The 14,088-nt window shown below is 43.1% G+C and overlaps 1 protein-coding gene across 1 annotated transcript in view; it reads left to right on the plus strand.

Annotated features, from left to right (window-relative positions):
- EXOC4 (exocyst complex component 4) overlaps positions 1-14,088 on the plus strand; it is a 721,703-nt gene that overhangs the window by 556,566 nt on the left and 151,049 nt on the right. Inside the window, exon 12 of the mRNA XM_080818086.1 lies at positions 11,512-11,648. Coding sequence (XP_080674212.1) covers positions 11,512-11,648 — 137 coding nt within the window. The remainder of the gene's footprint in view (positions 1-11,511; positions 11,649-14,088) is intronic.

Consider the following 14,088-nt stretch of genomic DNA (forward strand, 5'->3'; position numbering starts at 1 on the left):
CAGTCTAACATTGGAAATTTGTCCTTCTCTGGTGGAGGGTTTTGTGAGTGGTTTGTTTATTCATAAAAATCAGAGGACTTTACACTACCCCTCTTCCTTCAAACTCTTCTTTCTTGGCTTTTTCCATACTTTGTTTTCCCCACTTTTATTTTATTTTTTTGTCTCTGTCCCTGTTCTTTCTTTTCTTTCTCGGATCCTCTGCTCCCGCATCACCGCTGGCCAAGCCACCCCAGACTCCTGCCAGGGCCCCAGCTGGCTGTCACGTCCTGCGTCTCTCACCCCCGCGTGTCAGCCTCGTCCCCCTCCATCTTGCACCACCTTCCCCAGGACCGAGCACAGTGTGGGGCACTAGAGAGAGCATTGAGATGGGGGTCAAAAGGCCTGAATTCTTCATTTTTCCTTTCAGACTTCACTTCCTTTTTTTCCTTGCTGTTTTTAAGATTTTTTTCTGTTAATCTCACTGGTTTTCAGCAATTTGGTGATAACGTGTCTTGCTGTAGTCTTTGTCACCTTCCGTTTGAGGTTTGCAGAGCTTCTTGGATCTGTGGGCAGATAGTCTTCATCAGGTGCAGAAAATGTATTTTTCCTGCCCTCCATCTCCTTTGGAAACGTTAGTTACATATATTAGCTTGCTTGATACTGTCCCACGGACAGTTCCCTGACTTTCTGTTTCATCATTGCCATTTGTTCCCTCTGTGTTTTATTTCGGGTAGTTTCTATTGCGGTGTCTTCCATTTCTCTTGTCATGTTCATGTTTTGCTTTATGTTCTTGAACATGAGAACGTATTCATCACGGTGGTTCTAACCTCCTTGTCTACTAATTCTGTCGTCTGTGTCATTTCTGGAACTGTTCTTCTCAACTGTCTTCCTTTTCCTGATGTCTTCTCCCATGTCTTTGCGTGCCAGGCTGACTTCTGTTGAATGCTGGGCATGCTGATTTATTATTACGATTATTTACAATTTGGGGTGCTGGATTTTGTTGTAGCGCTTTAAATATTATTGAGATTTGTTTTAGGACACGTTTTAGTGATAGAATTACACTGATCATTTCAAGATGTGCCTCCAGGCTTTGTGAGACATGTCCAGGGCAACCTTTAGTCTAAGGCTAGTTTGCCCCCACTACCCCTTCTACCTGAGGCACAGTCCCGCCCCAAGGACTCAATCCAACGCCGTGTCTGTGAGGTGGCTCCTCCACTCTAGCTAATGCAAACCATTCCTGGCCCTGTGTGAAGTCTGGGAATTCCACCTGCTTTTTTTCAGGTAGTTCTTTGACCAGCATTTATAATTCCTGCCCGACAGGCACAGATCAGTACTCAGCCAAAGATTTGAGGGGACTCTGCTAAAGACTTCCAGAAAGATCTGGAACTTTCCCTCTCCCTTGGTTTTTCTGTACAGCTCCCTTCCCTCAAGTATTTCACCGCACAAAGGCCTCCTTGCCTTAACCTTCCAAAGCTCCGGATTCTGTCTCCTCCACTCAGTGTGACTCCCCGGCTCCCTGCGGGTCCCCCCCACTTCCTGTACAGTGGCCTGGAATCTCCAGCTGGGCACTCATGGGGCTCACCTCGTTTACTTTCTCTAGCGTCTGAGAACTAGTGCTTCCTGTGTTTCATCTGGATTTCTCATGTTTGAAGCAAGGCTTCAAGCTATTTCATACCAAAATACTTTAGTATTACTCCTCTACAAAATAAGGCCATTTTCTTTATTATCACAAAGACATTGTCACAGTTATGGGTGTGAGCAGTAAGTTCTTAATATCTTCTGATATCTAGAAATTTGAAATTTCCCACATTTTGCAAAAATGTTCTTTACAATAAGTTTAGCCAAACTAGGATTCAATCTACGACTGTAATTGTGACATGGCTCTTTTAATCTAGAACAGTCCTTTTCTTACCCCCAACACTGATGCGTTGAACAGAGCCAGCCACCTGTGCTCTGCACTGTCCGTGTTCTGTATCCATCTCATAGCGTCCTGTTTCCTCTTACTTGATATAGATCTAAAAGTGTGATTAGATTGAAGTTAAATGGTGTCAGTAAGAATGTATAATAGATGATGTTAGATTTCATGTTCCGTCACATACACAGAGCTTCCTAACATTAGTGATGTGAAGGTTGACCCCTGGATGGGAATTGCAACCATCTCGTCCCTCCGCCGTGTAGTTAAGGTTTTCCTTGTGTGTCTGGAAAGTAATCTCTGCGGTGTATTTTTGCCACTACAAAAACGTTCGTTTTCCCTATCAACTTTCATCGATTTGTTTTAATGTAATGGATAATCTTTACCCAAGTCAGTTGTTTTATTAGAGACTATAAAATGATTTTCTAATTCTGTTATTCCCTACTTCCTAGTTGGCATTCTTCATTAAAGGACAGCTTTCCCTATTTGGTAATCCTGAAATAGATATGGTTCCTACCAGAAAGACAGAGTAAATGAGTAATTCTTTCTGTTTATCAATTTTCAAAGAATTTGATTCAATAGTCACCTCAAAGGGTGACAAACGAGGTTTTTTTTCTGTCTCCCTATATTGATTTTTCATGTTTTTTTTTTCCAATAAAAATCATCAGCTACAATAATTGATTCCATTTGGGGCTCTAATCATCAGCTTTGGCCAGAGGGAGCTCAAAGACCTGGATTCTAGGTTTTGAAGTATCATAAGCTAAGTGTGTACTTTGACAGGCCCTTTAATATTTGTTCTCGTTTTCCTTTTGAAAGGCAGAGAATTGGACTGTGGATAGTTGCTTTCAGCTCTAGGATTGGGATTCTGAGCTCCATCCACCACCTTATCCACTGCCCTGCTTCTGTCCCCACAGGAAGAAGCCCCCAGCCTGCCATCCAGGCCTTCCTCAGGCGGGCGCCCCCTGGCCCGTCAGTCCTTTCTCCTCCGGTTCCTCCACAGGAATCTCCCCTTCCAGCCTCCCTCGTCTCCTGTTTGCCACATAAGACCAGATTTTCCCTGGTCTGAAATGCCTTGCTTCTCCCTCCCCGTGTACTCTGAACCTCCCCCGTCTTCCAGATCCCAGTTCAGTTCCTCCCACCTTTTCAGTGCTATTCCCCTACAGTGTTTTTTTGCTCTAAACTGGCGTCTTCTCTTGGAATATCACTTGTTTCAAGAGCATTGCTTGGCACAAAAGAAGTACTACAGCTGCTAATGTTGTTGAACTTCTGTGTCTTCTGTAGCACTGTGTATTTTGCTAAATAGCAATCTTAAGGTACTTGGGTGTGTGTGTGTGTGTGTATGTGTGTGTGTGTGTGTGTTGGGCTAGAGTCTTACAAGTGTCAATGTTCACCTTTTTATTGATGTATTTCCACTCCCTGGGTTCCCTTACCTATCCAGGGGAACCAATAACCTGGACACACAGTCATATTGATCTGAAGCATGTCAGGAAACAAGGATCGTCCCTGGTATCTCACAGTCTAACTAAGCACAACTGTTGTATGCTTTTTTCCCCTCTCCTACTACATTGTTTTGTTTTGAATATGAAATCACAAGCCCCTAAATAAACCTCATAAGGAGCCAGCTGTGCTGATAAGATATGTTAGGCACAGATTTTATTCAAGCAGAGTGATCCTCTAGCCAAAATGTTAAGAAAATATTAGGAGTAGTTTATGTAACATACATTTTCCAAGTTATTGACTGACAGGTAAATCTTATAATCACTTATGTGAATTCTCAAGAGATACAGTATTGCTGATTGCCCAAAATTTGACCTTGTATTCTTTGTTTAAACCTATTTATGAACTATAATTCTCTTCAGCCTGCCAGAATGTGTTTCCCTGTTCGTTATAGAAGTTTGCCTTTTCTCAAGAGTAGAACCTTTTGAAATTACTTGCCTGTAGTTGGAGTAGATCGTCTAATAATTAGTGACATCTGACAGATTAGTTTGTTGCATTTTCTTGCTAGAGAGGGTAAAAGAGGGATATTCCAAATGTGTAAGTACCAAGCACACATTTGTTATGCAAGGACTGCCAATATTTATCTCTGACTTCCGTCATAGCCTTCCCTATCTAGACACACACACACACACACCCCACGGGGGCACACACACACACTCACACACACACCCTTCTTCACAGCACTTCCCTGAATCTCATGCTATTTCACATTCATGCTGCTCTTTCTGCCTGAAGTGCTTTTTCCCCATTTTTGTCAATCTGTAAGTCATTATCGATCTTTCAGAAATCAAGTCAAAGATAACTTCCTCATTCCTACCACTCCCCCACCGCTACCCCAGTGCAGTTGACTTCCCTTCTCTCTGCCTCTGCTGTACCAGGTACAGATGCCCAGGATAGCACCTGTGAGAATTAATGGTCTTTATTTGTGAACTCACTGGTCTCCTCCTACTAATGTCTAAAACCGCTGGAGGGTGGAAACCTTGTCTGATCTGGCTTTTTATCTCCTGAAGTTATCTCTTTTTGTCTCCTCCTCATATTTGGGTCAGAGAAGATATTTACATAATAAATGTGTATCTCTTTAATAATTAACTTCCCTGCCCTACCTGCAGACAGTTTCTCATCCTTCCCAAAGTTGGCATCCAGTGGTCTATAATAGTGTCGCCAACAATATTGCCGCATCTTCACAATTTGAACATAGCCCATGAGTGAAAACCACTGTTCTAGAATACTTACGCACACACAGATGGTACTGTCAGACAAGTTGTTGAAGGGTACCTATTCTTTTGTATAATAGTTGGACAGAATTGTGCACGACTGACATCTAACATGCCTGTATGTAACCACCAACCAGATGTCCCTCCCAGTCGGGCTCTCCCCCTCCCCTAGCAAAAGTATATTCATCTGCGTTCTCCAGACAAGTAGAACCAAAGGGGCAGGAGAAAGATGTTCTAGGTGTTTTTAACAGGAGGGCCTAATGGAAGTTGGGAAGAGTTTTTCTACAGAAAGGAGGTTTTAGCTGGGATCTGAAAGATAAGGAAGAGTACCCTAAGAAAGGAAGAAGGGGGCAGAACGTCGTAGGCAAGAGCAGGTCCCTGAAATGGGAGCGGAGAACTGAAGAAGCCCCAGGTAGGAGGATCCCAGAGAGGCAAGGGGAGGTGGTAGCCTGTGAGGCTGGAGGAGGAGACAGAAGCCCAGTCATGAAGGGCCTTGCTGGTCTGAAGAATGCGAACCCTTGTGTGCTCAAGAGCTTTAAGTTGGTGAGAGACATAATCAGACATCACTTTTAAACTTAGAAACTATAAACCATACAAACCTTAAGTGGGAAGAATTTGTACATGTGTGTTTACTCGTGAAACAGCTGCTCAGTCAAGATGTTTCCAGTACCTGGAAGGTTCTTGCTTTCTCTGTCAGGACCCATGTCCTCCAAGGGTGGCCACTATTCTGACTTCTGCCACCAGAGATGACTTCTGTTTGTTTTCGAACTACAATAAGAGCCATCATGCAGTTGTTTCGCTTCGTGTCTTAATGCTTTACTCAGCACACGGCCAGCAAGATCCACCCGCGTTGTCACACACAGTGGTGGCTCGCCCTTTTTCATTGCTCTGTAGTATTCCACTGTGTGACTACACCACATGGTCTCTACCCCTTCAGCTACTGATGCACACGACAGTCGCCTCTTTTTTTGCAACTACTATCACTCCCGGTGTTCATGTCTTTTGATGGACTTAAGCACTCATTTCCGTAGGAGACAGAAGTCTTTAACAGATCACTCTGCTGGTGAGGTGGAGGATGATGGGGAAGAGAGTAGAAGGGCATTTGCTCAGGTGCCAGCTCTCTGGATGCACAGACATTTACCAGACAGCTTATTAAAGGAGCAGACCCGTTCAGAACATTTTAAACCTCACACAAATCAAAATACAGATTAAAAAATGAAAAGCAGACTTCCTTTTGGCTTCCAGCACTGTTGTCATCACTGTGGCTGTTATTGTTCACAGCAAGCTATCACATGGACCTGATAATAATTAGAAGGATGGCGTGGTATGACAAGCTTTACTGATTGGTAGTTGAATTTATGTCCCAATAAACAGAAACATTATTGTCCTCATCTAACATTTGTGAAGTCCCCTCCCTCCATAATTGCTGGTGTGTATGTGGGAGGGGTGATAGTAGGGAGGGGTGATAGTATAGTGGTGTGTTTGAATTTACTGTTTCCTCTCAAATGCTTCCTAAAAAATGGTTTTCAAGAACCTTGGGTTCTCTGTAGTATCTCTGGAACCATTCCTGTTCCAGGAACTAAAACGGCCCATATACAGAGACTACATTCTCCAAACTCAAGGTTTTTTTGTTTTTGTTTTTGTTTTTGTTTTAAGATTTTATTTATTTGACAGAGAGAGACACAGCAGGAGAGGGAACACAAGCAGGGGGAGTGGGAAGGGGAGAAGGAGGCTCCCCGCCAAGCAAGGAGCTTGACGCGGGGCTCTATCCCAGGACCCTGGGACCATGACCTGGGCCGAAGGCAGACGCTTAACCAACTGAGCCACCCAGGCGCCCCCAAACTCAAGGTTTTTGGTTTTGTTTTTCCTGACTTGAGAGTTTATTTATATTTCTTTAAACTTTAAAATTGGCACAGTTTGTTGTATGTATAATGGGTTGCCATTACAGAAAATGTTAGGTGAAATTCAGAATATTTTTGTAGAGAAATATAAAATCTGTACTCATAGTTAATATTCAGCCGATAGAACTGTGGGAATTAAGATACAGTAATATAGTAATAAAGAAGCCGTGGGTCTGATTTCACTGCACACGTCCAGCTGTTAGCTCACTACTTTGCATCATAATTCTACTCTAAATCTGTCTTTTCACCATCCTGAATGTGCTGTGCATTTTCATTAATCAACACTTCTTGAACACCTACAATATGCCAGATACTTTGCTCCTAGGTCGTGGAGATGTGGAGGTGTAGTCATTGATTAAGGGAATCAATAGTCTAGCAGAAGAGACAGTCAGGTGAACCAATGGGTGCCATACCCCATTGAGGGCTTGGACTAAATTGTGCCTAGGGTGTTCTGGTAGCACTGACAAGGGGCATTTGAATCAGAGCAGGTAGCCTTTGAGCTGACTTTTCAAGAATGGCAGACATGTGCTAGGAAGGGCATTCCAGGCCCAGAAATTAGGAAACTCAAAGACACAGGGGCCGGAAGTAGCTTGATGTGGTCACGGAATAACTAATAGCTTCTTATGGTTGGAGCACAGGGTTAGCATGCTTGGAGAAGCAGGAGAGAAGGTTAGAGAGGTAGGCAGGGGCCAGAACTTAAAAGGCTGGGCATGTAGGAAAGGTGTGGACTGAGGAGGAGGCTCAGATTCTCACCAGGTTCCTAGCTGAACTCCCGAAGAGTCTTCAAGCATGTCGCTGGATGTAGGGTTCTCATCAGTATGACCAGAGAACTGAGGAGTCATTCCCAAACCATGTTCTGGAAACACCGTTCCAGATGTGAAAAGATCTATGCTGTGCTGTGAAAAATGTTTTCTTAAATAATTAAGGGAAGATTGAATACCACATTTGCCTCTTTCAGATTCACAGTGACATTAGCATGGTAAAAGTTTCCAAAGTCGTCCAGTGAAGAAACCACTTCAATTTTCCTTAACTCAGCATTTTCCAAATTACTTGAACTTAGAGTCCATTTTCTCTAATATTACTATTAGTATCCTGCCGCAGGGCCCCATTTGGCAAACAATGGACAAGGTCTTAAAGGTCCAATCATCTTCATTCATTGGTTAAATTTGTTTAAAGCACAGAACCAAAAAGCTGGTCCTTATATACCCTCTTCCTTATATACCCTATTCCTATTTTAGTCCGCTGGTGCATCTCTATAAGAAACTTTAGCTATTTTTCATAGCAATGGCTTTTTTATTGCATCCGCTATCTTGGGATTTTTTTTTTCCTTTTCTCATTTTTCATGTCATGCCCAGACTTTATTACCTGGTAATAAGTTGCAAGAAATGAGAATTGAGTTGCTTCTAAACAAATATCAATCACTTGTGATATGTTCAGTAGAAATTCTAATGAATATAATCAGGGTTTTACTTATTATAAAGTCATTATATTCACCATTGGCAAATCCCAAAATTAATAACAAGTTAATACATCATTTGAGGTGCCAGAGAGATCAAATAAATAAAAACAGAATTGACCTTGTTAGAAATTTGATATTTTCAACACTTAACTGTCAGAGCCACTGATTTGGAAATTGTAATAAATTCTTTGAAAATGGGAACTTTTCCCCCCCCACCCTGTAAAAATACCCATCATTTGGCAAACTACAGTGTCATTTTCCTTGAAGAGAATATAGTGATTGATTACCCAGAGTGCTACCATGACAAGGTAAACCAACCAAATAGCTGGAAAATTGTGTGTAATCATATGGCATCTCATAGGCTTTTTGTCGATCACAATCATTAGAATTAAACTACGACCTTCTAATCATTCCCTGTAGGTACTTCCTATTTACCCCAAAACCCTTATCTCAGGGGGATGTTCCCGGGTGCTTGCATTTTCCCCTTCCCCTCTGACGCGATCACAGGAATAAACGCAGACCACCCTGAACCCACCCAGTGACCCTGCGGAGTGCAGAGATGCCGGTGTCCAGCATCCCTGACGTATGTGACATTCGAGAGGCTCATTTCTTTTTTTTTTTTTTTTTTTTTTTTTAAAGATTTTTTTTTTATTTATTGGACAGACAGAGATCACAAGTAGGCAGGGAGGCAGGCAGAGAGAGAGGAGGGGGAAGCAGGCTCCCTGCTGAGCAGAGAGCCCGATGCGGGGCTCGATCCCAGGACCCTGGGATCATGACCTGAGCCGAAGGCAGAGGCTTTAACCCACTGAGCCACCCAGGTGCCCCCGAGAGGCTCATTTCTGTGTGCTAACATTATTAGTACTGTTTCCCTTATTAGTTGCATTGTCCTGAAGGTCCTGAGAAGTCGTCAACCAGTGGGGGAGGGGAAGGATGGGAGATGGACAAAAGGGAATGAAGAACGCCAGTCTTGCTTTCGAGAAGTTGACCATCGAATCAGGGAGACCAAACACACCTGAGATGATCTGAGAACAATTAGACATCTTCCCCTCTGTGTAAAAGCACCAGCCCGCCAACTGGATCCTGGAGTGATGAAGGCCAGTCGAGGAGCCACCAAAGCATCCTTGGTTATTAAAAGACTAAATTGAGTCGTAAGAAAGGAAGCGGTTACCCAAACCTGCCCGGAGTTAATTATCAATAGCTTAATTGGAAATAGAACCAGGCCCTTTCTCTCAATAAACCTGAACAATTTCCCTGTGCTCCTCTTCCCTGCGGTGTTTTAGACTTTAAGGGGGCTTTGTTAGGATGGCTGACTCCACTCTGCTTTATTAATTGCTGTCCACGTGTTGTAGGATATCCTGCGTTCTGAATCGGGATGAGGATTTTAGATGCTTCTGAGCAGCGTGGGCACATGTAGCGAAGCCGAATCAATTCCTGTCACTCAACACACACACAGAGGCGCAGGATCACAGATCAGGGCGAAGCTGCACTGCTTTATTCTTAAAATCAATACAGAAAAGGAAGTTGAACTTGTGGGGATTCTTTGGAGACCATAATTTGGTTTCCTGTGAGGTTTAGTCTTACAGAATACAACCGTTCCTTCCTTTTCACCTTCTGATTATTTTACTTTGGGAGCGGGGAGGTCGTGGGGAGGCAGGACAGAAGATAAGAAGCCTCTGCAGCCACATAATCTTGAATAAGCACGCACGGGGAACTCATAACTCAAGCTGATCCTCCCCATTGTGTTGAGAAAAGCTGTCCAGTTGTAGCCATTCTTTGTATTTTCAGAAGAAAAAAAAATGAACCAAGACCCTGTACCCCATAGTCTGCGTTTAAGCAGAATAAAATGCCTTTGATTTTTGTCTGCATAGGAAAAAAAAATTTTTTTTAAATGTTTACTTTTATGGCCATGTCTACCATAGCTTCTGTAATTCTGTGTAAATAAACACATCTTCAACAAACCAATTGTTGATCAAAGGCTTCCAGAGTGGAAGGAATGTGATTAATGCTAGGCATGTGATTAATATTTACTCCACGGTAATTCTGCTCCTTCTAAAAGAGGCAGGTATTAATGGTTTCAACAACGCGGTCTTGTCTTCATCCAAGATTTCGAGTTGATTGAATATCCCTCTTTACAGATAGAACGCCGACTGCCACACAGTACTATCAGTCTCTAGCTGCAAGATGGGCTTATTATTATTGTTTCCCTGGGATATCTCTCTAATTCCATTCTTAAAATATGTCCGAGTCGCTTTGGACGCTGCTTCTGCAGCAGTGGAAACAGTAGGAAATGCTCTGATCTAACGAGGAAATGGTGGGGCTACAAGCAGGGAGACTCCGGGCTAGCTCCGAGGCCGAGGGGTGTAGTTAAAAGGGCGCAGCTTGCAGCCCTTGGCTCTGCTGACTTCCTTCTCTAAGCCTGTTCCTTCATCTTTTATATCTTTTATTTATTTATTTTTTATTTTTTCAGTGTTCTAAGATTTATCATTTGCATATAACACCCAGTGCTCCATACAATACGTGCCCTCCTTAATACCCATCACTGGGGGGCGCCTGGGTGGCTCAGTGGGTTAAGCCGCTGCCTTCAGCTCGGGTCATGATCCCAGGGTCCTGGGATCCAGTCCCGCATCGGGCTCTCTGCTCAGCGGGGAGCCTGCTTCTCCCCCTTTCTCTCTCTCTGCCTGCCTCTCTGCCTACTTGTGATCTTTGTCTGTCAAATAAATAAATAAAATCTCAAAAAAAAAAAAAAATCCCATCACCGGGCTCACCCATCTCCCTAATCCCCTTCCCCACTAAAACCCTCAGTTTGTTTCTCAAAATCCACAGTCTCTCATGGTTCATCTCCCCCTCTGATTTCCCCCAATTCACTTTTCCTTTCCTTCTAATGTCCTCCATGTTATTCCTTATGTTCCTCCAGATCCTGGAGGGCATTTTTCTCTGAGTTGCTTTTTGTAGGTCACTAATCTCAAAGTACAGCCTTGGATGCAATAACTCAGTCTCCAGCCAAACATGCATTTTCTTTCTTAAAAGCCATAGCCATATCTCATGAATGCCAAGAATTTCATGAAACCAACCCATAAACCCCTGTCCTACATCTTTCCATAGGAAGCGCTTTCTCGGGCCTTTGGAAGACCAGCATCATGCAAGTTAATTATTTGGTTGTTTTTGTTTTTGTTTTTAAGATTTTATTTATTTATTTGACAGATAGGGATCACAAGTAGGCAGAAAGGCAATTAGAGAGAGAGAGAGAGAGAAGAGGAAGCAGGCTCCCTGCCGAGCAGAGAGCCCGATGCGGGGCTCAATCCCAGGACTCTGGGATCATGACCCGAGCCAAAGGCAGAGGCTTTAACCCACTGAGCCACCCAGGCACCCCTATTTGGTTGTTTTTAATCGATATTTGTCAATGTCGTGTCCCCCGGGAAAGCTCATGTCTTAGATGATAGCTCCTTACAGTTGGCCTTCCTTGTCCTACACATGACTTGAATTTAAAAAAAGAGAGAGAGAGAGAGAAAGAAAAAAAAACAACTCATGAATTTCTGTGTCCTCTCGCAGAGCACAATCATTGTGGAGAAGACCGTGCAGGACCTCATGAACCTGATGCACGACCTGAGTGCGTACTCAGATCAGTTCCTCAACATGGTGTGCGTGAAACTCCAGGAGTACAAGGACACCTGCACAGCGGCCTGCAGGTAGACCTTCGGCGGCAACCCTGACCAGTGTCCTGCTTGGGGATACTGTTTCTCCACCATTCTCGAAAAGGACCAGTTTTGCGCTTGGCAAGGGCATTGACAAGAGCACGTGCCTCCTAGATGCATGTGTGGTCATGCCAATGGAGGGAAGGGGAGGGACCAAGGGACAGAGCCACTTAGGACTACTGCTGAATGGCAGAGACAAGGTGTCAGCCTGGACTTCCATGAAAACCTAGAATTGTTAAGATTTGTCTTTGGGGAGATGCCAGATTGTGGTCGGTCCATCTCGTGATCCTGAAAGATCTTTAAAGGAAAGCAATTTGAAATTCTTGGGATCCCTTAATAATCTGCAATACCGTTTCTTTTTAGTTCTTAAAATGTGCTTCTCCAGATGCTTGATCTGTAGCCTTCCGATCATGATGACAGGACAGTTAGACCTGTTTCCAGCACCCACAGAACTGAAACACCATTGTTATGAACTGGAAAACCTTTAGTTTTCCCTCTGGTTTCTTTTCTCTGGGCTCGGAAATCTCACTGAGCTATGGAACAGATCCTAGCACTTCTGGTAAGAAGCTAATAATAGGAGCAAATGATGGTCTGCTTGACAAGACCTGAAACAATAGGGAAGAAAAGAGTATATGATAAAACACTAAAATTTATGTGATCTATAATTAAGGAGAGGTAGGAAAGTACAGTAATCACGGGCTACTTGCACAAAACGGGACAAAAGAACAGAAAGAAGGAAAGATGAGAGAGAAAAAGAAGGGGAGACTGGAGTCAGAAAAGATTTCCCAGGTGAGCTGTGTGGATGTGTGCTGGCTTTAGAAAGACAGATGGGATGTAGAGAGGCGGACAGAATAAAGGACATTTTGGGGACACAGGGGAAGTACCAGTATCATTGCCTGTTAGTTCAGCAAAATCATTACCTTCCTTGTGTAGGACCCAGTGCTGGACACGGTGCTTCTTAGTACATTCTGGCTTCGCCTTCGCCAGAGATTTATTGAGCATTTACCAGGTCCAAGACAATGTGAGTATGTGAGGATAAAGTAGTCCGTCAGCCAGAGATTATAACTCGAATGAGTTTGCCTTCTTGGTAGAGAATAGAAAAGGAAATCAGAGACCAAGACATGTCTGTCCATGGTGTTAATTTGTGATAGAGAATATAAGGTAGGTAGACATGCTCTAGGAGGAAGAAACAAAGGACTTGAGGACAGGAGCCCCTCTGTGACAGGTAGGAAGTAGGCCTTGTGAAGAATGAGGAGGAGTTAGATAGGATTTGGGCTAAAGAGCTGAAGGAAGGAACTAGAGCAATGTCAAAGAGGTGGGAAGTAGGGAAGGAAAGAACAAATGATGAATGTTTGGGTTTGGGAAAGGAAGGCTGAGCCAACATGGAGGCTCTTGAATACAGGCTTAGGGAACTTGGCCTTGTACAATTAGGTAGTGGGGAACCACTGATGAAGAATAAATGGGAGTACCAGGCACAGACCTGTGCATCAGGGAGACTTTTCTGAGCTTTGTGTGTGATGGGCAGGAAAGGCAAGAGTGTGGAGGAAGAGGGAGAGAAAGAGAGGCAACGAGTTTCTGAATTGAAGAGAAACAAAAGAGATAGTGGGGAAGGGACAAATCAAGAGACACTAGGAGGCAAATTTGTAGGACGCAGCCACTGGTTGGCTGTAGGGGGTAAGGAAATATATGAAGAAATAGTAGTTGAAATTAGCTTTATCTTTTCTGTGCTGTATTTATAGAGAATTTTTTAAAACTTGAATTCAAGATCTCACATTTACCCATTAAATTTAATGTTATTTTTAGCTCATCATTTCAGTCTTCTGAGATATTTTTGGATCTTCATTCTGTCATCAGAAAATCTTAGCTCTTCCCCCAAATTCTTGTCATTCTTGATTTTATAAGCAATCTTTTAGTTTCTTTATGTATGTCATTTGAAAAAAAAATGTTCAACAGGACAAGGCTAAGTTGAGAATTTGGGGGCATACCTCTCAAGTCTTCTTTGAGATTCTCATTCCTATGTTACCCAGTATTTCAGGAGTTCCTGGGGTTTTCTAAATGTGAAATCAAACTATACCTCAAAAGAAGGCTCTGGAACCTACATCTGAATGCTGATTTTGCCACTTATTAGTTCCTATGACCTTGAACAACTAGTTACTCAGCCTCCCTGTGCCTTTATTTTCTCACCTGCAAGAAGGAATAATAATAGATCTCCCCTCAAAGGGTTGTTTTGAAAATGTTAGTCTTCTAGAACTGTTTTTAGCAAAATAGTAAGTTTCCCCCAAAATGATTAGCTGTGATTCTGATGACAAAGATGACCCTTACCACCATTCATGATAGTACTTCCTGTATTTTATCATCTGGCCCCATAAGAGACTTGTTAGATTTCTTGCTGGTGTCCTTCCAGTCCTAACCTTTACAATGCAGCTCCCCCTCC

This window comes from Martes martes (assembly GCF_963455335.1).
Source record: "Martes martes genome assembly, chromosome: 11".
Classification (NCBI taxonomy): Eukaryota; Metazoa; Chordata; class Mammalia; order Carnivora; family Mustelidae; genus Martes; species Martes martes.